The sequence below is a fragment of the Perognathus longimembris genome, chromosome 6 (assembly GCF_023159225.1).
Source record: "Perognathus longimembris pacificus isolate PPM17 chromosome 6, ASM2315922v1, whole genome shotgun sequence".
Lineage (NCBI taxonomy): Eukaryota > Metazoa > Chordata > Mammalia > Rodentia > Heteromyidae > Perognathus > Perognathus longimembris.
The window spans coordinates 75,996,022-76,019,551 of NC_063166.1; the positions used below are offsets into that span (position 1 = coordinate 75,996,022).

The following is a 23,530-nucleotide window of genomic DNA, read 5'->3' on the forward strand; positions in this document are numbered from 1 at the left end:
GGAGCGAAGTGGCTCCCTGTGTCTTCTCTCCAGACTATTCCTTATGGGTCCTGAAATTTCAATCTCTCTCTCTCTCTCTCTCTCTCTCTCTCTCTCTCTCTCTCTCTCTCTCTCTCTTTCTCTGCTGGTCCTGGGGCTTGAACTAAAGGCACTATCCCTGAGGCTCTTTAAAGAGTGCTGAAGGTACTCTTACCACTCATGCCACAGTGCCACTTTTTCTGATTATTGGAGATAAGAGTCTCACAGACTTTCTTGCATGGGCTGGCTTCGAACCATGATCCTCAATCTCAGCCTCCTGAGTAGCTAGGACTACAGGTGTGAGCCACTGGCTGGCTCTTTTTTTCTCATACATAATAGTTTGTGCTGCCTTTCTTCAGGTCCCTTGGGACTAATTTAGTGAATTCATTAGTGTTTTCTCCCAGAGATACCTTCCAGTTCCATCATAAAGAGGTTTAAAGAAGCTGGGGAGCCTAGCCTATAAGCCTAGGATTTGTCCCCTGCTTAAGTATGTGGCTGCTATAGGATACATAAGTTGGTAAAGCTCTGCAGTTGCTGGTTCTCACTGTTGGAACTTGAGAAAGGAAGACAATTATGCCATCATTTTACTGTTGGGGAAACTGAGATCCATTCCACAGGGAAATGACTTGCTTGAGGCCATTCATTCAGTCTGGAGAGTAGAGGTATGGGGCCAAGAATAGAGCCCAGTTCTTGAAGCAATAAACCAGTATTGCCTGACCAGCCACTGTTTCTCAGCCTGTCTTTCCTGGGTGCTGGCTTGTCTTCTCTTTATGTGGACAGACGCTTGCATTGTACCCAATATATGCCTAAGAAACTATAGAGAAATTCAGCAACATGGAGAATTGGACAGAGAGAAAGAGATGGATATGCAGTGGAGGTCTTCTTTCTGTTATCCACCAAGAAATGAATGGAAACAGCAAAGCAGAGCAGATAGCTCAGAGTCAGCAGCAACTGTTAGAAGCAGAGGGATTTATGCTGGGAGCCCTGGCTACACGAGTGGATAGGAAACCCTTTGTCACCAAGGCTGTGGGGCTGAAAATTGAAGGAAGGATGTTAGGCAGATGTGACGGGTCTAGGATGCAGTTACAGCCCCCTGGCTCATTGTCCAAAGGAAATGGATCTCTCCTGTGGAAAGAGAGTGGAAACTGAGCAAGTGAGTCGAGTGGTTGACATCATCAGGCTGAGCATTGGATTACAACAAATGGGGACTTGCCAGAGACATGGGAAACACCCACTAAAACCTCGAAGTGCTTTTCATTTAGGCGACACTGGGAAAGAGGAAGGGCAAGAGGGACTCCTGCGTACACCTCAGGTCTGGACTGTTCACCTTAAAACGTTGCTGAATTCTACCTTCACTTCTGCCCAGAATCTCTGGACTTGGAGGAAACTTGGCTCTTGTAAGTAGAACTGTACTCTCTCCTCCGCCCCCACCCCTAGGGAGAAGCAGAGCTCTCTGGAGAGCTTGCTTTCCAGTCTGCTGGTCACAGAGTCTATTTTTATGTTATGATATATGGGAACTTGCTCTGAAAATTACAGCTTTCTCTGAAATTGCCTAGGGCTAAAGTCAGATCCTCAAGTCTCCCAGATAGGATCTATTAAAATGCTGGTTTACTTTTTTACTGGAGAACTTGTTGGAGTGTCGAGGGCTCTTATAGCAGATATGGTGGGCCCTTGGCCCGGATTTAGGTAAAGAAACAAATCTTCCCTCAGAAATTGGTGTTCGTAAAAAAAACAACACAAAAACCTCCCCTTCTCTCTCCCTTTTTTATTTTTATTTTTTTGTTTGTTTTTGCCAGTCCTGGGCCTTGAACTCAGGGCCTGAGCACTGTCCCTGGCTTCCTTTTGCTCAAGGCTAGCACTCTGCCACTTGAGCCACAGCGCCACTTCTGGCCATTTTCTATATATGTGGTGCTGGGGAATCGAACCCAGGGCTTCATGTATACAAGGCAAGCTCTCTTGCCACTAGGCCATATTCCCAGCCTACTCCCTTTTTTAATTTTATACTGGTCCTAGGGCTTAAACTCAAGGGGCTTAAACTTAAATTCATGCTCAAGGCTAAAGAGCTACCATTTGAGCCATAGCTCTACTTCTGGCTTTTTGGTGGTTAATTGGAGATAAGTCTCCTGGGATGGCTTTGAACTGCGATCCTTACATGTCAGCCTCCTCAGTAGCTAGGTTTACAGGCATGAGCCACTGGTACAGGGAAGAAACTTTTTTTTTTCTATTGCAAAGGTGGTACAAAAAGTTTTACAGGGGCTGGGAATATGACTTAGTGGTAGAGTGCTTGCTTAGCATGCATGAAGCCCTGGGTTTGATTCCTCAGGCCCACATAAACAGAAAAAGCCAGAAGTGGCACTGTGGCTCAAGTGGTAGTGTGCTAGCCTTGAGTAAAAGAAGCTGGGCGGTGGGGTGGGGGCCTGGGAATATAGCCTAGTGGTAAAGTGCTCGCCTTGTATACATGAAGCCCTAGGTTCGATTCCTCAGGACCACATATATAGAAAAAGCCGGAAGTGGCACTGTGGCTCAAGTGGCAGAGTGCTAGCCTTAAGCAAAAAGAAACCAGGGACATTGCTCAGGCCCTGAGTTCAAGCCCCAGGACTGGCAAAAAAAAAAAAAAAGAAGAAGAAGAAGCAGCTCGGGGACAGTATCCAGGCCCTTTGAGATCAAGTCCTAGAACTGGCACACACACAAAAAAAGTTTTACACATTCTAGAAATAAATGTCTGGCAATTGAGAATCTCTATATACTTCTGTTCACAAATATAAAAATGATATGTTACATTTTGAATACAGGTTGGTTAGAATTCATAGTATATCTAATCACATCCTAAAATAGCTGGTTTGAGAACTCCAAGATGGAAAGAAGAGAAATCTTTCACTTTGGCTTTGTAGTCTTCTTACTGCTTCCTTTAAAAAAATTTGTTGTTTATGCGTAGGAAATAAACAGACCATGTAAGCCCTTAGGCTTTCTACTCTTGTTTATTTTCAGGATTTGAAACTAAGTGAGCCACTCACTCCATGTAGAGAGAACAAGGGAGAGGGACTTGTGGTCCCCAATTCCCTACCTAGTGGCCCTGTGAGCTAAAGGTTGTCAGGTGGCCTGAGATGATTTGCAAGATGCTGTGGCTCAGCTCCCTTGCTAGCAGGTTACATATATTTGGAAAGTTAAAGGGAAACAATTCCATCTTTGAAAAGCAAAAAGCAGGGCTGGAAGTGGAGCTTGTGTGAAAAAACATTTATTTCCTCATCATGTTTGAGTCCCTGGGTTCCATCTCTAGCACCAGGGGGAAAAAAAAATCCCACCATATTTTAAAAGTCCCCCCTCCCAAGGAAATTGTGTGACCTTAGGCACAAAACTAGATGATTGTGACATTTCCAAGATCAAATTGGAATGGACTAGCCATATTTCTCCACTTTGAGGCAGACAGTTATGGCTTTAGGAGCAAAGTGTCCTAGGTTGTCAGTTTCCCAGACTGGTTAAACACTTGCACCTGTAAGAGGACACTAATAAACTACTTCAGAATTTTTGTGATTTTCTTTTTTTTCATTAAATTTTATTGACAAGGTGTTGTGCAAAGGGGGTACAGTTACATAATAAGGCAGTGAATACATTTCTTTTTTTTTTTTTTTTTGGCCAGTCCTGGGCCTTGGACTCAGGGCCTGAGCACTGTCCCTGGCTTCTTCCCGCTCAAGGCTAGCACTCTGCCACTTGAGCCACAGCGCCGCTTCTGGCCGTTTTCTGTATATGTGATGCTGGGGAATCGAACCTAGGGCCTCGTGTATCCGAGGCAGGCACGCTTGCCACTAGGCTATATCCCCAGCCCAGTGAATACATTTCTTGTGATATCTTACGCCCTCATTTTTCTTTCCCTTTCCTAGATCAGGTAGGCATACATATAATATCTATCCAGTGTACCAAAATCATATACAGTAACCACGTAGCATACAGAATTTTTGTGATTTTCTTCAAGTTTAGTATTCTAAAGAAGAAAAAGTTAGTGGTGGGTACACACATTTGCACACACAAACATGCGCACTTAAAGACTTTTTATCTAAGGAGATCGAGACCATAATCCACAGGAAGGTGTGTTATGTAGAAGCTGAGTTATGGTCATGGTTAACAGGAAAGTTCTCTCATCTCTTTGGCATACCCTAAAGCTGTAATCATTCCCAGTGGCTACTCCATTGAAGGCCCAACTAGTGGGACCATCCCACCACCCTCCTCCCAAGATCTTGAGATTTTGAATTATAATAATCCATGCTAGGAGGCAGGGATTATAAAAGGATGGCACGCCTCATACCTCCATTCAGGCCTTCACGTGCCCTATGACAGTGACAGAGTCTTTAGTTTCTTGTTTGTGCTGTTACAGTGTACTTTCCCTTGCACAAGCCACCCCACTGGAGAGTTTCAGGTATCTGGAGTGAGGAGATGTGAAAGAGTGCTGCATCCTGAGCTCTACCAGCATATATCTTCCTAAGCTATGCATCACACACAGCGCTGGACATCTGCCTATGCTGAATCCTTTTAATCTTCACAGCATGATTTGCGAGATTATCTCCAGTTTACACCAAAGGCACAAAGAGGTGAAGTGACTCGCCTGTCACAGCTGGCAGGTGACAGAAGTAGAGTGCATGATGTGCTACCTGTGCACTTTTAATTCCCCCATCTCAGTTCCTCTATGTGTTAAAGGAAGTGGGCTGAACTAGAGAGTCAGATGTGGAGTGGAGTTTGGGTCTTAATCTGAATACCTCAGTCAGATGTGTTCTTCAGCTTTCTGCACTGTGTGCCATTCCCCCACTCTTGTCTCTTGTGCTCTCTGGTCGGCTGCCTGGGCCTTTCTGAACCTAGGTCTGGTTAGTACCACTGTCTGGGTCAAAGTAGTCACTTTAGGGCTCAGTGAGAAGTGGGAGAAGAAAGCAAGTAAAGAGTTCTGCCCTTAACACCTCCTAGCTTTAAGCTCTCCCAACACATCCCCTCCCCTACTGAGTCATAGGAGCTCATCAGTCATACCTATCCCAAAGGGAGCAGATGAAAGGTACTTATAAGTTGGTGCAAAAATATATACTCAGGATTATTGCCTGACAGTATTCAGAAAGTGAATATTAGCAGTATACACAAGCTCTGTTCTCACAGTCACATGATGGTGTTTATGTGAGGAGCCTGAAGGCTTCACTGAACACATCAATTTTGGAAATCACCAGTCACTTGGAACTGCCATGTTGCCTTTACAAACCAAGCCCCAGAGCTGCTTCCTGTCAACTGATGCTGGACTTCACATCAGCCAGCCAGTGCAGTCACTGAAAATAGAAGTGGGGCTGGGGATATAGCCTAGTGGCAAGAGTGCCTGCCTCGGATACACGAGGCCCTAGGTTCGATTCCCCAGCACCACATATACAGGAAGCGGCGCTGTGGCTCAAGTGGCAGAGTGCTAGCCTTGAGCGGGAAGAAGCCAGGGACAGTGCTCAGGCCCTGAGTCCAAGGCCCAGGACTGGCCAAAAAAAAAAAAAAAAGAAAAAGAAAAGAAAATAGAAGTGGGCTCTAGTATCCTGAGACTGGAGGCCCTGGCCCAGCCACGTAAGGAGGAAGCACATAGTAGGTGCTATGTGAAAAAGTTGACACCTCACCTGATTAAATCAGCTGAATTCAGAAGGGGCCAGACATGATTCCTAAGTAAAGAGAGAGATAGATCATCTAAAGCTCTTGGAAAGCAGGTTATTATGAAAGCCTTGAGCATTGCTCCTTCAAGGCATGATTTCTTTGAAAGTTGTAGTTAGCTGTGATATTGGTGAGCTGAAGGTCAGAATGTAGCCGCTTACCAGAGGAAGTCAGCATTTCTCAACTGAAAGAGGCTTGTTTATCTCCCAAGAAATTACGGGTTTCTACTTGGCTCTTAAGAACAGGATAACGGACCTTCAGAGTGCAAACAAATGAAATACAGCAGCTAGGGCATTCTTAATTCTGTCCAAGGGGCCTCGGTCAGTATAAGGACTTAACTTTCCATGCCCTCACTTATATACTACCTCAGCATTCTCCCTGAGCAGAGTCTCATGTGTTTACCTATCCTAGAGATGTCATGGTCTGGGCTCTGGTCTTCTATGCAGGAGAACCATCTGTAAGTTGCTAGAATCTGCAGCCTCCATTTGCACTTTCCTGCAGATGCATGAGTTCATGTACTATTAAGAACCTGGGTGTGTTAGGCATTGTTTGTGGGGCTGTGGGGAGTATTGGAATAAATAAGACTTGAGAGTCACTCATAGTCTGACAGGAATAAAAGGCCCAGATGACTATTAACCTGTGATCGTGTCCCCCAGGAGAGACATGGCCTTCTGAGGAAAGGCAGAGGAGCAGTGGCTTTGGAATCAAGCCTTCAGTTTATGATGACAATTTTTCATGTGTTTGGTTAGTATTCACTGAACACCTAATATGTGCCACTCACCAGTCAGTGATAGGTGGACAGTGTGAAATAAAATAGGCATGGACCCTCCCACATAATGTTCACTAGGACCAATAGTAGTGTTAGGATTTGATGAACAGCATGGGTGATAGAGCATGTAGGTGGGGGGCTTCCTTAAAGAGGTGGCACTTAAGCAGAGATGAGGAGGCAGTGGTGCTAAGAGGCAAGAGGGATGAGAAAAGGCTGCTGTGGAGTAGAGACGATAACACAAGTAGGGAGAAGGACACAGTGAATGGTCCAAGACCAGGGAACATGGAAAATGGGAGTGTTGGTGAAGAGAAATGAGGGGCGGAGGCCGGGGGATGTGGGGGGTATAGGAGTTTAGGGTTGTGGAAAGTAAAAGAAGGAGAGGCAGCAGGACCCAAGTCTGGTAGCCTGGGCTGTGCAGGTGGTGGTTGCTGTTGTGGAAGTATGCAGCAAGAAGAAGCTGTTACAAAATATAAAGGCCTGCAGAAATGTGATGCATTGTTGTTATTATCACAAAATAGTTATCAATGAAATAAAAGTTAAAGCAGCCCTGGGCACCGGTCGCTCACACCTGTAATCCTAGCTACTCAGGAGCCTGAGATATAAGGATTGTGATTCAGGGCCAGCCCCGGCAGGAAAGTCTATGAGACTCATCTCCAATTAACCACCAGAAAACCAGAAGTGGAGCTGTGGCTCAAAGTTGTAGAGTACTAGCCTTGAGCAAAGAGCTCACGGACAGCACCCAGGCTCTGAGTTCAAGCACCATGACTAAAAAAAAGAAAGGAAGAAAAATGTCAAGCAAAGCTTTCCTTCAGAAGAGAGCAGAGGACCTTCCAGGTAACTGCAATGGCAAATTTAGCATAGGTAGCTCTCCTGGAGAAGCCTGTTAGGAATGCTATTTGCTCTTTGTCTCTTATTTCATTATTTCCTCTCTTTTTCTGTCCAAATGATTTACAAACCATCCCCATTTTCTGGGTTCCTGGCCTTGTGCACTATAGAAGCCAGAGAGCATCTGGCCAGCCAGCAACCAAAGATGCTGACATTTGCACCTCCCTTCCCAGCCCATGGCCACTCTTGAGGGTGGTTTTTTGAACCATGTGGTTCAAAGCCAGCCTGGGCAAGAAAGTCTGTGAGACATTTATCTCCAAATCTACGACCAAAAAAGCCAGAAGTAGAGCTGTAGCTCCAGAGGTAGAGTGCCATCCTTGAACAAAAAAGCTAAGGGACAGCACCTAGGCCCTGAATTCCAGCTCCAGAACTGGCACAAAACAAAAGCAAACACAATAATATAAACTGGGTGTGGTATGCCTGTTATCTCAGCACACTAGTTTGAGACCAGCCTGGCTATATAGTGAGTTTTAGGCTGAGACCCTGGCTCAATAAATGAATAAATAAAAGCAATAATATATGCACCTTCATAATACACATTTTTTTAAAAAATAATCAAGCATTGATTTTTTCCATGTCAGGACAATGAAATGTCCTTCATTCTCTGAAATAGCTATCTAGTTTCTCATTGTTAAACCATGATTTAACTATTTCCTTATTAACAGGTGTTTAGTAACTTTTCTCATTTTTTTTTTTTTTTGCTACTTTACAGTGTTTCACTGAATAGTTTTTTACTCATATAAACATAGCTATGGGGGGCTGGGAATATGGCCTAGTGGGCAAGAGTGCTTGTCTTGTATACACTAAGCCCTGGGTTCGATTCCCCAGCACCACATATATAGAAAACGGCCAGAAGTGGCGCTGTCGCTCAAATGGCAGAGTGCTAGCCTTGAGCAAAAAGAAGCCAGGGACAGTGCTCAGACCCTGAGTCCAAGGCCCAGGACAGGAAAAAAAAAAAAAAAAACCCATATCTATGGTATGATCTCATTAGTATTCTGCTGCCTCAAAGGATGTGTACATTAAATATCTTTACTAAGTATTGTTAACTTTTAACAAACTTTAACAAAAGATAGCTTAGTTACCTCAGATTGTGTCTGGCTCTAATCCTTTTTTCTTCTAGTTCCATAGAATTTCCACACTGATCAATCAAGAGCAGAAAGTCTGAAGAGATGCAAGCAGGAAAAAGAAATTAAACCAGGTGGGTAGTGGTGCTGTTCACATCCCTCTACCCCGCATCACAAGTGTGCAAGAATAAAAATGTGATCCAAGTGTAGTTGAAGAGGGATTGTGGTCCCAGGTAACAGGCAAGCTGGTAATTTCAGAGGTTACATAACATCACATTGCAATTTCAGTCATGTTTCCGTTTGCAGAGTTGTTTTTTTTCCCCCTCTGGTAGCAAGCATCAGGGACACAGTTTATCTCGAGTGATTTCATGGGTTTCTTCAGCCATATACTTAAGCAGAAATTCCTACATAGGAGTTACTAACAATGTTTGGCATGATGCCACCTTTTCTCATTTGTTGTAAAGCTGTTTTCATGAAGATCAGGGCACACTGGGAATTTTCATACCAATGAAGGATTAGAGGAGCCAAATCAAGCAAACCCCAGCCCAAACAAGTGAGCACAGCCTAGTAGTACGGTGAGGAAGGATTGTGGTTTAAAGCCAGCCCAGGCAGGAAAGTCCATGAGACTCTTATCTCCAGTTAACGACCAAAAATCCATAAATGGAGCTATGGCTCAAGTGGTAGAACACCCAGCCTTGAGCGTATGAGCTCAGGAATAGTACATAGGTCCTGAGCTCAAGTCCCAGTACTGGCACACACAGGAAAAAGGTCCAGTGGTAGATGCTGCGGAGGAAATGGAGAAAGGAAACCCTTGTACATTGTTGATAGGAGTGATGGAATGTTGAAGTTTGTGAAAAAAAAAATTGAAAATATCTTGGCATTGTGATACATACCTGTATACCTGTAATCCTAGTACTTGGGAGGCTATAGGATTGCATGTTTGATGTCAAGTTGTGTTATACAACAAAACTGTCTCCCAGGCACCAGTGGCTCATGCCTGTGATCTTAGACACTGAAGAGGCTAGGATCTGAGGATTGTGGTTCAAAGCCAGCCTGGGCAGAGAAAGCTCTCAGGAGACTCTGATCTCCAATTAACCACTCAAAAATTGGAAGTGGCACTGTGGCTCAAGTGGTAGACCGCTAGCCTTGCTCGCTAGCCTTGCTCACAAGGAGGCTCAGGGACAGCGCCCAGGCCCTGAGTTCAAGCCCCACAACTGACCCCCTAACAAAAAAAAAAAAAAATAGAACCACTATGTGATGCAGAATCCTGCTTCTGACTATTTATTTATATATATTATTTATTATATATTACTGGAGTTTGAACTTAGGACCTCAGACTTGGTAGGCAGTTGCTCAACCTCTTGAACTCAGTGCTTTTTGCTTTAGTTATTACTCAAATAGAATATGATCCTCCTATTTTTACCTCCTGCATAACTACAATGACAAGTATGCACTATGACATAGATGTTGAGATGGAATCTTTGGACTTTTTTGCCTTTACTGGCCTACCAATCTCTGTCTCCCAAGTAACTGGGATCACAGGCATTAGCCATCAGTTCCAGTTGAGCTCCCACATTCATTGCAACACACACACACACACACACACACACACACACACACACGGGCTTGAACTTAGTGCCTGGGCACTGTCCCTAAGCAAGCGTTTTTTGCTCAAGGGTAGCACTCTACCACAGTGCTACTTCCAGCTTTTTCTGTTTAAGTGGTGCTGAAGAATTGAACCCAGGGCTTCATGTATGCTAGGCAAGCACTCTACCGCTAAACCACACTCCCCACCCTGTTCATTGCAATTTTATATATAGTAACCAGAATATGGAAACAATTTAAGTGTCCATTGACAGGTGAATATATAATGTTGCAGTGTATATACAATCAAGTATTATTTCAGCCTTAAAACCAAAGGAAATCCTGCCATTTTAAACATGATGGTTGAAGGGCTGGGGATATGGCCTAGTGGCAAGAATGCTTGCCTCGGATACATGAAGCCCTGGGTTCAATTCCCCAGCACCACATATATAGAAAACAGCCAGAAGTGGCGCTGTGGCTCAAGTGGCAGAGTGCTAGCCTTGAGCAAAAGAAGCCATGGACAGTGCTCAGGCCGCGAGTCCAAGGCCCAGGACTGGCAAAAAAAAAAAACCAAACAAACAAACATGGTTGAAACATGGAAGATAGTATCCTAAGTAAAATAATCCATACAGAGAAAGAAACACTGAATGATTTCATGTTTATGGAGAATCTAAAGCGGATGCAGAACATAAAAGGGTAGTTACCAGGGGCTAGGGCCTGAGAGAATGAGAGGATACAAACTTGCACTTACAAATAAATTCTGGAGACCTTAGGTACCTAAAATTTTCTAAGTAGAATTTAAAGTGTTCTTACCACAAAAAAAGATAACTATGGGAGGAGATAGATATTTAATTGCCTTGATTGTGCCAAGTATCTTGAAGTATATACATATGTTAAAACATCACATTATGACATTGTACATCTTGAATAGATGTGTTTTTTCCTTTTAAATTGTATTTCAATAAAACTGAAAATCTAGAAATCTATTCAGTTTACTGGGAGCTGTCTCTTAACCTCTGAGTTATCGTGTCATCTTAAGACAGTGGTGCTTTTGTGTCAAGCCTGGGCCATACTTTTATACCCAGTGTGTCAGTGTCTCATTAGGTAACCATGTTTTTCTGAGTAGGATCCTGAGGCTCTTGGAAGTTGTAGCATTTGCCATAATACTAAAGCAAGAAAGTGGCATAGCTCCCCTCCTTTCCCTTCTCCCTTTCCTTTTTCTCCCCTTCCTTCCCCTTCTCCAGTTCTTTCTTTTCTTTCTTTTTTTTTTGTAGCTCTACACCTTTTTTTTCAACTACTCAGAGCTACATCTTGAATTTAGCTTCTCTTTTTTGCCACCTTTGCTGAGCATCTTGTTGTCTGAGCCAAGACATTATATGTTTATTGTTACTAACCCTAAGCCAATCTTTCACAGAAAATATCATCCTCATTCTACAGATGAAGAGGCTCAGTTAGGAATCTCACCTTGAATACATAGTAGAACCACAATTTGAACTCAGGTGAAGTTGTGAACTTGTCATCCTGCCCCTTCCTTCCTTCCTTCCTTCCTTCCTTCCTTCCTTCCTTCCTTCCTTCCTTCCTTCCTTCCTTCCTTCCTTCCTTCCTTCCTTCCTTCCTTCCTCCCTCCCTCCCTCCCTCCCTCCCTCCCTCCCTCCCTCCCTCCCTCCCTCCCTCCCTCCCTTCCTTTCTTCTCCAGTTTCCTAGAAGGAAAACACACAAACATTATTTGTGTCTTTACTCTCACAACAACCCTAAGATGTGGAAATTGCTGGCTTCCCTACCTTATAAGTGGAGAAAGTGGGGCTCAGAGGCATTGGGTGATTTGCCCAACATCACACAGAAGTATGTGGAACCCTGCTTCCCACAGGCTCTGTGCTATGCCCCCCCCCCCTTTCAACTTCATCTCCTTACAACTGGAGCAGAACCTCCCAGCCTTATTTCTCTTTCTAAGTTCTTGTAGTCCCAAAAGTGTGCGGTGTGTGTGTGTGGGGGGGAGCAGTGAGAGGGTTCAGCTCCTTTGAATTCCCTGTCCCCAGCCCCTCTGCTGAGACCCTTCACTGCTGGCAGGAAGCTGCCTGGAGGGCAGGACTCCCCAGCTGCTTACCAGCAAGACCTCTGGGCCTTACTCTCTAGTACTTTCCCAAGCCACGAGACTTGAGTCCTTTTCTGACTCAAGGCCCCTGGGATTCCCCTCGATGCAGATGTCTGCAGAGACTGGGATGTAGGCAGTGGCCCCTAGGGCTGTTTTTCTGGCCAAGGCCAATTATAGAGAGCCAGTCTTCTGTTCCAACTTCAGTGGAAGGGTTGAGAGCCAAATGCTCTGGTTTTAACTGGGGGTTGTGGGATTCAAGGTCCCTGTGATCATGGGCACAGCTTTATGCACACACATGCCCATACACATTTTCTAGACAATGACCCTGGTTCTACTACTTAAATTTACTTGTGACCTTAGGAGATGTAGATGCTGAAGTGTGTGTGTGCCACTTGGCTATATAGTCTCCCACATGCTAGGATTTCGGGGGATCGAACTTGGCCTCTCCGTGATTCTGTTTAGCGGTGAACTGAGAACAGATAACCTAATATTTCCCTCTGCAGTGTTCCAAAGTTCAGTCATGAAATTACATGGCCCACCCAGACCTTATTTCATCTCAGTGAACTGAACATTCTATGTATTCTGAGCTATGTGGGATTCTGGAGTTAGCCTGGAGAAAAGTGCTATAGGCAGCGACATTGAGAACAGCAAGAATGGCACTGAGAGCTGCAATTCAGTCTGACTTCCACCTCCAGAAATACCACTGAATACTGTATGCATTTAACCCTCATTAATACCCTATCAGGTTGATGTGGAGAAACGAGACATGTAGAGCTTGAGTAACTTGCTAGTGATCACTCAGCCACTGAATTGTTGAGTGATATATGACTCAAGCATGTGAGCTTAAGCTTCCAGCTTTAGGATGAAAGTAAAGGGCATTTTTAGGAAAAGAAAAAGTAGAAAATAAGCTGTGTGAAGGGCATGCAGCCTTGTAGGTTGTGATACTAAACACTGCTGTGTTACAGCCAAAACCCTCACATGGTAGTCCTTGGCACTCATTGAGAAGGGGAGGAACTTCTCTCCACTATCATGCAGATAAGACTTGTTTTATAGATTTATTGAAATCGAATTCACATATCACAGAGTTTACCCTTTCAGAGTACAACTCAGTGGCTTTTGGTGTATTCAGAATTTTGCATTTGCTACCACAATCAATGGGATCCTGTTCATCCTGTACAAAGAATCCTATAGCCATCCCTATCCTGACCCCCTCTCTGTCCCCAGGGGAGGCTTTCTCACTGAGAGTCATAGTGTGGGAGGCTCAGTACTCTGGGGAATAGACAAAATGAAATTTAATGTATCTGATGTATTTTTCTTCTCTCTCCTCTCTTGTATCCCCCCTTTGGGGGCCTCTTCAGCTAATATATTTCATAAATGGCGCTGTTAGCTAATCAGCTGCAAGCGTGTCTCTGATATGCCTTGCTGTGAGGTTGCTAGAGGCAGGAAGCTAGGGTTTTTTGGAGTACTGTGTGCATGACAATGTCTCCTGTCAAGTTGGCTTTTGGCAGCGAGCTGCAGTAAGACGATGCTAGTTTCATGGGGCTGTCTTTCTCTGCTGGCAGCAGAACCCGGGCACTGCAGCACAGGATCTTCTTTCTGTCATCTGAGTCAGTAGAGTCTTCTTGCTCACTTGTCATGAAGGGATTCATCACTCGTTGAAACTCAGGGGACAGCATGCAGAGGACACTGGAGGACATGCAGTTATGGCCACCACCAAACACACCGAACCACAATGAGGAAACACACGTTCAAGTCCTCATTCAGTAACAAACAGGTGGGAGGATCTTGGGTGGTCCATATACTTCTTTGAGCCCAGTACTATCCAGTGTAAGGGTTAAACAATATAGGGTCTTTAAAAAGTACCTTCAGGATCTGTGCTGAAAAGAGTTCCTACTTAGTGATAAAACAAGAATGGCTTTGAGAAAAAAACCTACAATTCTCAAAGCTAGGGCATAATGATTCATCAGTAAAATCGTGTTGAATGAATGAATGTAGTAGAGATACTATCTTGTTTCGTTTCATTCTCTACAGTATATTTGGGGATGTTTTATGTGGAATTCTAGAGGAGTGGAGAGGAAGCACTGAGCTGGAGGGAGATAACGAGATTGCTCTCATTATCCACTGCTGTGTCACATAGCACCCCAGTACTTATAAACAGCAGCAAATCATTTACTCTCTCATGCTCTGTATGGGTCAGAAGTTTGGGGACAACTTGACCAGGTAATTCTGACTTGTGTCTCTCATGCAATTGATAGTAGCCGGAGTTGGTTCAGTAAGGGGTAACCAGAGGCTGTCTGGCTGTGCCGTGTCACATAAGCTAACGAGGCCTTCCTCGTGCTCACCTTATGAGGCATCCTCACAGCCTAGCAGCCTCCCATTTCCTGTGTGTAGCTTGAGCTCCAAAGGCAGGTAGCCCATGAAAGAGACAGGCTGAAGCTGTATGATCCCTTGTATTTTAGGAGTCAGCATTGCATGTACTGCGTTTTATTTGTTAGAAGTTACAGGCTGCTGGGTACCAGTGCTCGTGTCTGTAATGTGAGCTACTCAGGAGGCTGAGATTGGAGGATCATGCTTCAAAATCAGCCTGGGTAGACAAATCCAAGCGAGTTACCTCCAGTTAACCATCAAAAGGTCAAAAGTAGAGGTATGGCTCAAGTAGTAGACTGTCAGTCTTGAGCAAAAAAGCTAAGGAGGCAGATCACAGGCCAAGAGTACTCACATCAAGGTCTGGGGATATGGCCTAGTGGTAAGAGCGCTTGCCTTGTGTACTTGAAGCCCTGGGTTCGATTCCCCAGCACCACATATACAGAAAATGGCCAGAAGTGGCGCTGTGGCTCAAGTGGTAGAGTGCTAGCCTTGAGCAAAGAGAAGCCAGGGGCAGTGCTCAGGTCCTGAGTCCAAGGCCCAGGACTGACAAAAAAAAAAAAAAGAGTACTCACATCAAAACAACCATGACAAAAATGCTGTGGGCCAAGGGTACAACTCGGCGGTAGAGCACTTTCCTAGCATGTGCAAGGCTTAGGGTTCAATCTCTAGTACCTCAAGAAAATAGTAGTCCCTTAGGCCAACTCATTCAAGAGAATTCAAACTAGATTTCACTCCATTGTAGGAAGAGTAGCAAAGAATATGTAGACAGGTTTGAGAAGACCACACAAAATGGCAGTTTACCCCTTCCTTTGCACTTAAGGTTGGAAGAGAAGACCTTGCCCTGAGACACCCAACCTGGCACTAGCAGAACTGGAGCTCAGCCCAGCCCCGACCATTGGCAGGCCCTCTTGGAAGTGATCTCACTTTTCCTTCCTGCTCCTCCCTTTGCAAAGATGGAAGCTGCCTCTCTGGGAACCTTGCTTTGTAGCTGAGACCCCACAGAGTTCCGATAATGTACAGATGTTGGCAAAGGGCAGGAGGTCTTTGGAGACCCAGCATGCCTGGCTAACCAAGCAGCAGTTTGCTAGACTATCCTGCCTCATTCCAGAGACCTTCATAGAAGTTCAGACTCATGGATTACTGATTTTATATCACCATTCCTGTGCCCAGCCCTGTGTGAAGTAATAATACTGCCCTGCCATGGCCCAAGTGTAGCTAGAGTTTTAAAATATGTGTAAGAGTTTTAAAATGTGTACCCCAGGGCCGGGAATATGGCCTCGTGGTAAAGTGTTCACCTCGTATACATGAATCCCTGGGTTCTATTCCTCAGCACCACATATATGAAAAAAGCCAGAAGTGGCGCTGTGGCTCAAGTGGTAGAGTGCTAGCCTTGAACAAAAAGAAGCTCAGGGACATTGCCCGGGCTCTGAGTTCAAGCCCCAAGACTGGCAAAAAACAAACAAAAATGTGTACTCCAAAATAATTGCTTTTACAAAGCTGTGAAGTTAGAATAGGGTAGCAGTTCATACAAAAACATCAGAGACATTTTACCTCCAGATGAAACTCCCAAATAATTTGGCTAGCATTGTATAATGTTATCTTGAGAATCCCTTGCCTTCTTTCCCTTCCTTCAGAAATAACGTTATGAGGCTGGGAACCAGGAGGAAGACAGGACACATTCTCTGAGCCCTTGTACCTCCTTGGTACCAGGGCCGTCCAGTCCCAGGTCTGAGGCTGCAGGCTGCACAGCTGTGCAGGTGCTCCTCTGGGCACCGCAGGGTTCCCACAGGAAGCCACATCTCTCTGTTTTCACCACACTCCTCAGCTTTGGAAATGGAAGAGCCCCTGGACTGTGCCAAAAGCTACACAGTCTGTTCCAAGTCTAGCCATTAATCTTCATCATTCAGGAAAATTCCATTTTAGCTCCAAATTTCTTTCCAAATATACTTGAAAGATCGTTTCCTGTTTATTTTGATTTTTCATTTTTGGGCAGTACTAGGGCTTGAACTCAGGGCCTTGTGGTTGCTCTATCACTTGAATCATGTCTCCAGCTTTCTTTGCTTTCATTATTTTTTAATAAGGTCTCAAGTTTAGCTTAGGCTGGCGAGATCATTATCTCCCTATTTATGATTTCTGTGATGGAATGGCAGGTGCATGCCACTGCAACCAGCTTTTTTTTTTATGTGTGTGTGTCATTTGTGGGGCTTGAACTCAGGGCCTAGACACTGCCCCTGAGCTTTTTCACTCAAGGCTAGCACTCTACCACTTTAAGCCACAGCACCACTTCCAGTTTTCTGGTGGTTAATTGGAAATAAGAGTCTTGCAGACTTTCCTGCCTGAGCTGGCTTTAAACCACTATCATCCTCAGATCTCAGTCTCCTGAGTAGCTAGGATTACAGGTGTGAGTCGCCTGTGCCTGGCTTTGCATTCCACTTTTGAACTTTTCCCCCCCAAGGCTTGCCTCAAGATCCTCCCAAGTAGATAGAGTTACAGGCCTGAGCCACCTACTAGGCTTCATTTGTTCCTCCCTCCCTCCTTTCTTCCCTCCCCCCCCATCTCTCTCTCAGTCAGAGTTTTTCCCTTCCTTCATGAGTGTCTGTCAGCATCCAGACCCCCACAGTGGCGCCAAACCTCTGTGAGTAAGAAAGAGCTTCTTTCCTTCAGTGGCAACTCTCAGACTCCGATTGGTAGGTGTCTCAATGTAGATCACATTCCATTTGCCTTTCTTGTAATTTTAGCTCAAAGCCACCTTCCCAGGGAGACCCTCCACCCCAAGGCGACCCTTCCAACCATGCTACCTGCCACTTTTGTCAGAACCATGCACACAGCAGGATCCCTCTCCTCCCTTCCACAGCATGTATCATCACTGCTATGATAGATGAGTTTGCATGTTCAGTGCCTTTTCCTTCTATCAGATTATGGATGTCTTGTTTAGTCTATAGTGTAAACCCTATACCGGGCAGAGTGCCTGTCATACAGAGTACTCAGGACACAGTGAGTGAATGAATGAATAAACGAATGAATGAGATGTCAGGACTGGAAGAGACTGGGGATCATATTTCAACTTGTCATCAGGAAGGGGTAAGGGAAGGAAGCTGGGGAAATGAGTTGACTCCTCAGTTCTCCCATAGCTGAGAGGTCAGCTTTAGCTACTATTGTGATCTTGCCCAGTAACCCATACTGGCGTCACACTCATGGTTCTCCCATACCACCTCCTAATTGCTGGGATTACAAGCATGTTCCACCATGCCCAGCTTTCTATGTCTTCTTATAATAGTCACAAATACCACTTTAATGTCTAAGTGATATTTCAGTTGGACATAAATTGGTTAAATTTTTTTCCATTGTACATTTGACATGTCTTTAATTGAGAATCTCTACATTTATTTTGTGTATAACTTGGATTGTTTTCATAGAAAAAATTATTATAAACTGACTTAGTGGTTCATGAATGTTTAAAAAGTTGGGGATTCTTGCGAGGCTGCTGCTTAGAGAGGTCCTGGCAGGTTTCAGTTTCAGTAACAGTAAAACTGAACAAAGATGGATGCTGGCTTCAACGCAGTTTATAATCCCGAGGATGGCAGAAAAGCCTAGCACATTTCAAGTTCTAAAGATTCTTCCTTTAATTTCCTGCTTTGCTACTGACAGGAAAGAGCCAAGGGTGTGAGGGGAGAATACAAACGTGGACAAAGAAGAAAACTAGGCGTTGAGGCTTTGGCTGGGAGAGTTCCCAGACTTGTTGGGAACCGCTGGTCCCTGCGGGATAGCGGTGGGGCTGCCCAGCACCCTGGCTCAGTGAATGTTTTCCAGGATTGAGTGCTGAGCTTGGCAGCATTTCCTTTCCATGCCAAAAAGAGTCATCTTTCTACGGGGCAGCTTGTAAGGCCAGATGGGGCAAGGGCAAGGACAGAGCCTGGGGAGTGTGTGCCAGCACAAGGTTGGCATTCTAGATGAACGAGTAACTTTATTTCACAGTGTCAGATCCTAGAGACAGCAAGCCAGGGCTGGGCAGGGGACAGAGGCCCTTCCCAGTCATCCTGACAAGGAGTCCCTGCTGTCCCCATGAGAGAGAAAGGAGAGAGGATGGATGTGCCCCCACCTGTCATGCGTGGAGAATGGTGGGTGGGTAGTTGGGCAAGCAAATGAGTGGATGGATGGGTAGAAATTTAATCCAAAAAGTATTTATGAAGCACTCCTTTGGGGGGGTGGGGAACTTGTGCTTTTTAGGTGAGCTCTTTACCTTTTGAGGCACGGCCCAGCGCACGCACCTACCCTTTAACCAGTGCCATTGGAGCACTGGGGAGCAGAAGCAGAGCATGTTAGCTCAGCTGCCACTATTGGACCTTCAGTCTAGGGTGGTGAAGACCCAGACTAAAAATCCCTGTTGTCATGGAGCTGACGTTCTGAGGGCAGGAGATGAGGAAACAGGTGTGGCCCAATGGCAGCTGGTATAATTTTTTTTTTGGTCTTTTCTTTTTTGGTACTGGGGATCGAACCCAGGGCGTTGCACTTGCTAGGCAAGCACTTTGCCACTGAGCTACATCCCAGCCCCAGCTGGTATAATGTAGGAGAAGAGCCTGGAGCCCAGGAGCCAGATTGGTCAGCCTGAGATCTTTGAGTCATGGTGATAAAGTTATACCACTAAATAACTATAGTGGCCATTAAAAGTGACATTTGTGAAGCACAACCACCTTATAAATGTTGTCTTTACTGTTTCTAGAGTTGTTGTAATTTAAACTTGGTGTTGTTACTATTGTTGTCATGATTGCAACAGGCCATCCCCCCTGACCCTGTGACCCTCAGAAGGAAACACCACTGGGAAAATTTGAGCTGACTAAGTGCAATGGCTCTGGAGGCTGCTAAGAAAACAGTCAAGCAGCATGCGCCATCTGCTGGAAATAGATGGGATTGTTTCACACAGTTCTGTTCCTGCCTTTATTTATCTGCCATACACTGTAATGGGTCCACTTTTTTCATGAAGGCAAACATTGTTCTGGTCACCCTGTATGTCTAGCACCTGGACACATGCCAGTAATATAACCTGGACTCCATAAAAATTTAATAAATAATATGTTGTTGCAAACAGAAAAAAAAACAACAACCAGCTTTAGATTGGTGCAGGGCCTTTGTTCCAAAGAGTAAGCCATAAATCTGTTTGGATTTTTTTTTTTTGCCAGTCCTGGGGCTTGAACTCAGGGCCTGAGTACTGTCCCTGTCTTTTTGCTCAAGGCTAGCACTCTATCACTTGAGCCACAGCACCACTTCTGGCTTTTTCTGTGTATGTGGTGCTGAGGAATCGAACCCAGGGCTTTGTGCATGCTAGGCACATACTGCTAAGTGTGTTATTAGGACTGTTAGCCCATGTCATGGTAGCAATCATTCTTAATTTTACATTTTCCTTTTCTAACTCCCTTTCCTCTGATCTTCAACCTCCTCGCTCTCTGACCCACTCTGGCTCTCTCCCATTGGAGGGATTTCACCATCTTGGCATCAGCATGGCTAGAACTCTTCCTCTCCAAACCTTCACTCCCCAAATACCCTTTCTACCATTCCTCACAGCAGCAAGCCACTGTATGCCTTCCACTTTTGGGGGAAAGGAACCAAAGTCTCCACAAGCCAAACACTTAAGTCCTGTTGCTTTGTCTTCCATACCTGCAGACTCTGGCTCACCATCCCCTTTGCTCCCCACCATTTTCTCGCATCGTAGCCCCCACAAGGGTCTCCTAGCTCCTCCTTTCCTTTATAAGTCATTTGAGACCAGTGCTCATCATTTGTGTTCTTCCCCTGCTGTCCATTACATGATGGCTGTTTGTCCTCGGATCTTAACTAAAGTGCCTCTTCCTAACCCCCAGCCCTGCCAGGTTCTGGCAGTCATTCCAGTGTCCTGCCTTCTCCCCCCGAAGCCTTGAGCACCCCGGTCTCAGTCTCAGTTCTAGATGCTTTGATGCCACCTGCAGTAGACTGCCAGCTCTGTGAGAGCAGAGACTGACTTGTTCACTGCTGTGTCCGCAGCCCCACCCAGAGCCTCGCCTGTGATGTTGATAAATGTGGAAGTGTTTACCAATCACTTAGAAGAAGACTAAACACGTGTTCAGGATGTGAATGGTTGCTGTCTGGATGTGAAATTACCAGTAACTTAGTTGTTCTTTGTACTTTTACATGCCTTCTGTTCTATCTTCAAGCAAAACAGAAACTTGAAACAGGCAGTAAATATCTCATTTTGTCAAGAGTTTGATCACTTCCCTTCTGGCCCTCTGCCTTCTGTCCCTATAGGCCCAAGGAGCAATGCAACAGGCATGATGGAGGTCGAGTCCTCCTACTCGGACTTCATCTCCTGTGACCGGACAGGCCGTCGGAATGCAGTCCCTGACATCCAAGGCGACTCAGAGGCCGTGAGCGTGCGGAAGCTGGCTGGAGACATGGGCGAGCTGGCGCTTGAGGGGGCAGGTCAGAGCCAGTGTCTCCATCATCCCAGTGGTGGGGGGAGGGAGCTTCTGCCAGCTCCAGGCTGGCCCCCATTCCTAGATTGCCCATGCTTTCTGAGAGAAGCAGCTGCATTTAAACTGGCCCATGTCACAGTCAGTGACAGAGTCCAGCCAAGCTCTAGGTTGGAGGATACCAGCATCCTGGGCATTTCTCCTCCCCCTGCCTTAGTCCACTTGCAAGCTTGTTGCTTCTCCTCCAAGATGCATCCTCTGACAGGTACCACCCACCCCAGTTACATGACTCTTGGACAGGCTCATTTGTTTAAATTTGAGCTCTAGGAAAGCAGGGACCTTTGTTCTGGGAATCACAGGCTGAGTGAAGGCCTGAATGGCAGGCTTCATATGCCACTCAGGGATAGCTTAGGACATTTCTCATTCCTCCCTTTCTCCAGTCCTTCCAGAAGACCCTGCTCAGCTCAAGTCCTTGGGTCAGTCTCTGACCCATGATCTGGCTATTCTCCCAGTACACTGCAGTTTCAGACTGTTTTCAGTGGGGGCAGTCCTTACAAGGCTGTAACCTTGACCTTCTGTGTGCAGCTCCAGTCTAGAGTTATTGGTCTGTGATGCCCGGAGGGACCTATGGGGACAGAAGACTTTGGGAGGGCGGGAGGGCAGCAGGGCAACCCTCTCATGATAGAGATTGACAGGCTGAGGCCAGAGAACTTGGGTGGCTTGCTTCTAACTATCCATCAAGTTACCATGGTTAGCAAGGAAGCCTTCATGCTTTAAGAGTTGCTTGACTTGTCCTCTGCACCCCTCTCTGGCACCCCCTTTGTCAGCCCTTAGGCCTAAGGTGGGATAGATGCTTCTTTGGGTTTCTTACTGCTTCCCTGTCCAGCCTCAGCTCATTTGTCCCTTGTGCCCTCTAAGCCCAGCCAGAGTAGAACCCTGCTGGCTCTCAGAAGCCAGGCTGGCCTCAACACCCGCTCTGCTTCTTTAGGGATTATGCCAATGATGAGCAGTGCTCAGAGCCAGGCCCCGGGGTAGAGGCGTCCACCTGCCTCTCAGCAGCCTCATGAAGAGGACACTGAGACTGCTGGGGGTAGGGACTGGCCACAAGTCGGGTGCTCTGCTCGCCTTGCACTGCTGATGGTGTGGGTGATGGCAGGTTCTCCCGTTGCATCTTCCACAGTGAGGCTTCAGAGAAGCTCGCAGTCAGGAGACTGACTCCGCACCTACTTACTGGCTAGTTGTTGCTCTCTGCATGCTGCTGTCCCCCCTTGCCCTCCTCTTTCCTCCCTGTCACCTAGTTTTCTGGTTGTCTTGGATAGAAAGGGGGTAGAGGCTGTCAGTAATAAGCTGTCAGGCTTCCCAAATACACAATGTAATGCACACACATATATCCAGGATGTGCCACAGCACCCTTAAAGGTGCCTTGATGCGAGCTCTGTGCCTGGCACTCCTAAGCTGGCCTGGCCCAGTGTCCTGTATGGCCTTCTAATACACTCCTATTCACTGAGCCCTCAGATCGTGCTGGGGACTTGACATTCGTCTTTACCCCATGCTTCTAGCACCTGTCCACCATCCTCACTTTCAATTGACTTCTATTATACTAGCAAATCCCCATGCATTTCTGGGGTGAAAGTAAGATACCAGACAGCGAGCTGATGTTCTTTGGCCACTGCTACACCCAGTCTGGCTCCTGCCGTAATCTGGAGCTTTAGCTGCCTTTTTCAGGTTGGCTGGTTCCAGTCCCCCACAAAAACCTGCTCTCCTTGTTTCCTCTCCAGAAGGACAGGCGGAAGCAAGCACCTCTGACAAGGAGGCCAGCAGCCAGCCCGAGAGCTGTGATGGGACCACCTCGTCTTGAGCCTGCCTTTGTCCGTGGAGGCTGGAAGAAAGACCTGCTGTCCCCCTCCCTGCAGAACAGGCGCCCTGGTACTGGCCCAGCAGCCTCCCCTCTGAGCCCATGTGCCAGGCCAAACTGTGAGGCCCCTTCTCGGAAAGCCCTCTGCCCAACCCACAGGCTCCCATGCCCACCACCCTCTCACCATGCCCAGGTACACTTTAAAGACACTGTAACCACAGGATGTTATTTATTCAGTGGGGCAGGGCTCGGGTCAGGTCCTGTCGGCCAGGTGAGCAGCCAGGCCGTTTTCCCTCTGTGGGCGGTCTGGATGGGACAGACCACGTCCCACACTGCCCCTCCTTTCCAGCCCCAGCCTTCTGGGCCAAGACCTCCTTAGCCCTTTTTTAAGAAACTCTTTTAAACTTTTTTAAAAACTTCAAACCTTTCTTCAGCAGAGGGAGGGAGCTGACAATCAATTCCTTTTTGTTCTAGAAGCTGTTTCAAGCTGGGTTCTGACCATCTATGCAGCTCTGAGGCTCCCTCACGGAGCTTCTCAGGTCTGTTGTTAGGGAAAAGATTTGGGATCAAAGCTAACTGACCGATTCTTTGCCCTTTCTATCAAGATAAGTGACACTTAGGCCCTGAGAAATAAATGCTGATTTGTGTGACTGGTTTAAGATTCCTCCTCCTTTGAACAGTGAAAGCAGAGGCTGGGCCTTGTTTCCTCAAGTCTGTGATCAGCTGGGCTCTCTGACCCCCCCCCCCCAGGCTTCCATAGAATGTGCTCCTAAGAAGATGCCTGTGTCCTCTGGTGACCAACAG

At 46.1% G+C, this 23,530-nt stretch overlaps 1 protein-coding gene across 2 annotated transcripts; it reads left to right on the forward strand.

Moving 5' to 3' along the window:
- Positions 1–310: 310 nt before the first annotated feature.
- On the forward strand, positions 311–23,376 carry Pkig (cAMP-dependent protein kinase inhibitor gamma). Of its 2 annotated transcripts, XM_048349478.1 has the most exons (4): positions 1,318–1,415; positions 8,448–8,525; positions 20,708–20,881; positions 22,650–23,376. In XM_048349478.1, exons 3-4 carry the CDS (start codon positions 20,731–20,733, stop codon positions 22,727–22,729), a joined length of 231 nt encoding a protein of 76 aa, XP_048205435.1. In that variant the 5' UTR covers positions 1,318–1,415; positions 8,448–8,525; positions 20,708–20,730; the 3' UTR covers positions 22,730–23,376. The 2 variants fall into 2 exon arrangements, with proteins under 2 accessions (XP_048205434.1, XP_048205435.1); XM_048349477.1 differs by lacking the exon at positions 8,448–8,525 and having other exon boundaries at positions 311–1,415.
- Positions 23,377–23,530: the final 154 nt, after the last annotated feature.

What these genes read in the sequence shown, in the direction of transcription:
- Pkig (XM_048349477.1), top strand. Translation starts at nt 1,133, where the DNA reads ATGGATCTCTCCTGTGGAAAGAGAGTGGAAACTGAGCAAGTGAGTCGA. An exon ending in TTGGAGGAAACTTGGCTCTT is followed by an intron (nt 1,416 to 20,707) that starts GTAAGTAGAACT and finishes CTGTCCCTATAG; the next exon opens with GCCCAAGGAGCAATGCAACA. An exon ending in GCTGGCGCTTGAGGGGGCAG is followed by an intron (nt 20,882 to 22,649) that starts GTCAGAGCCAGT and finishes TTTCCTCTCCAG; the next exon opens with AAGGACAGGCGGAAGCAAGC.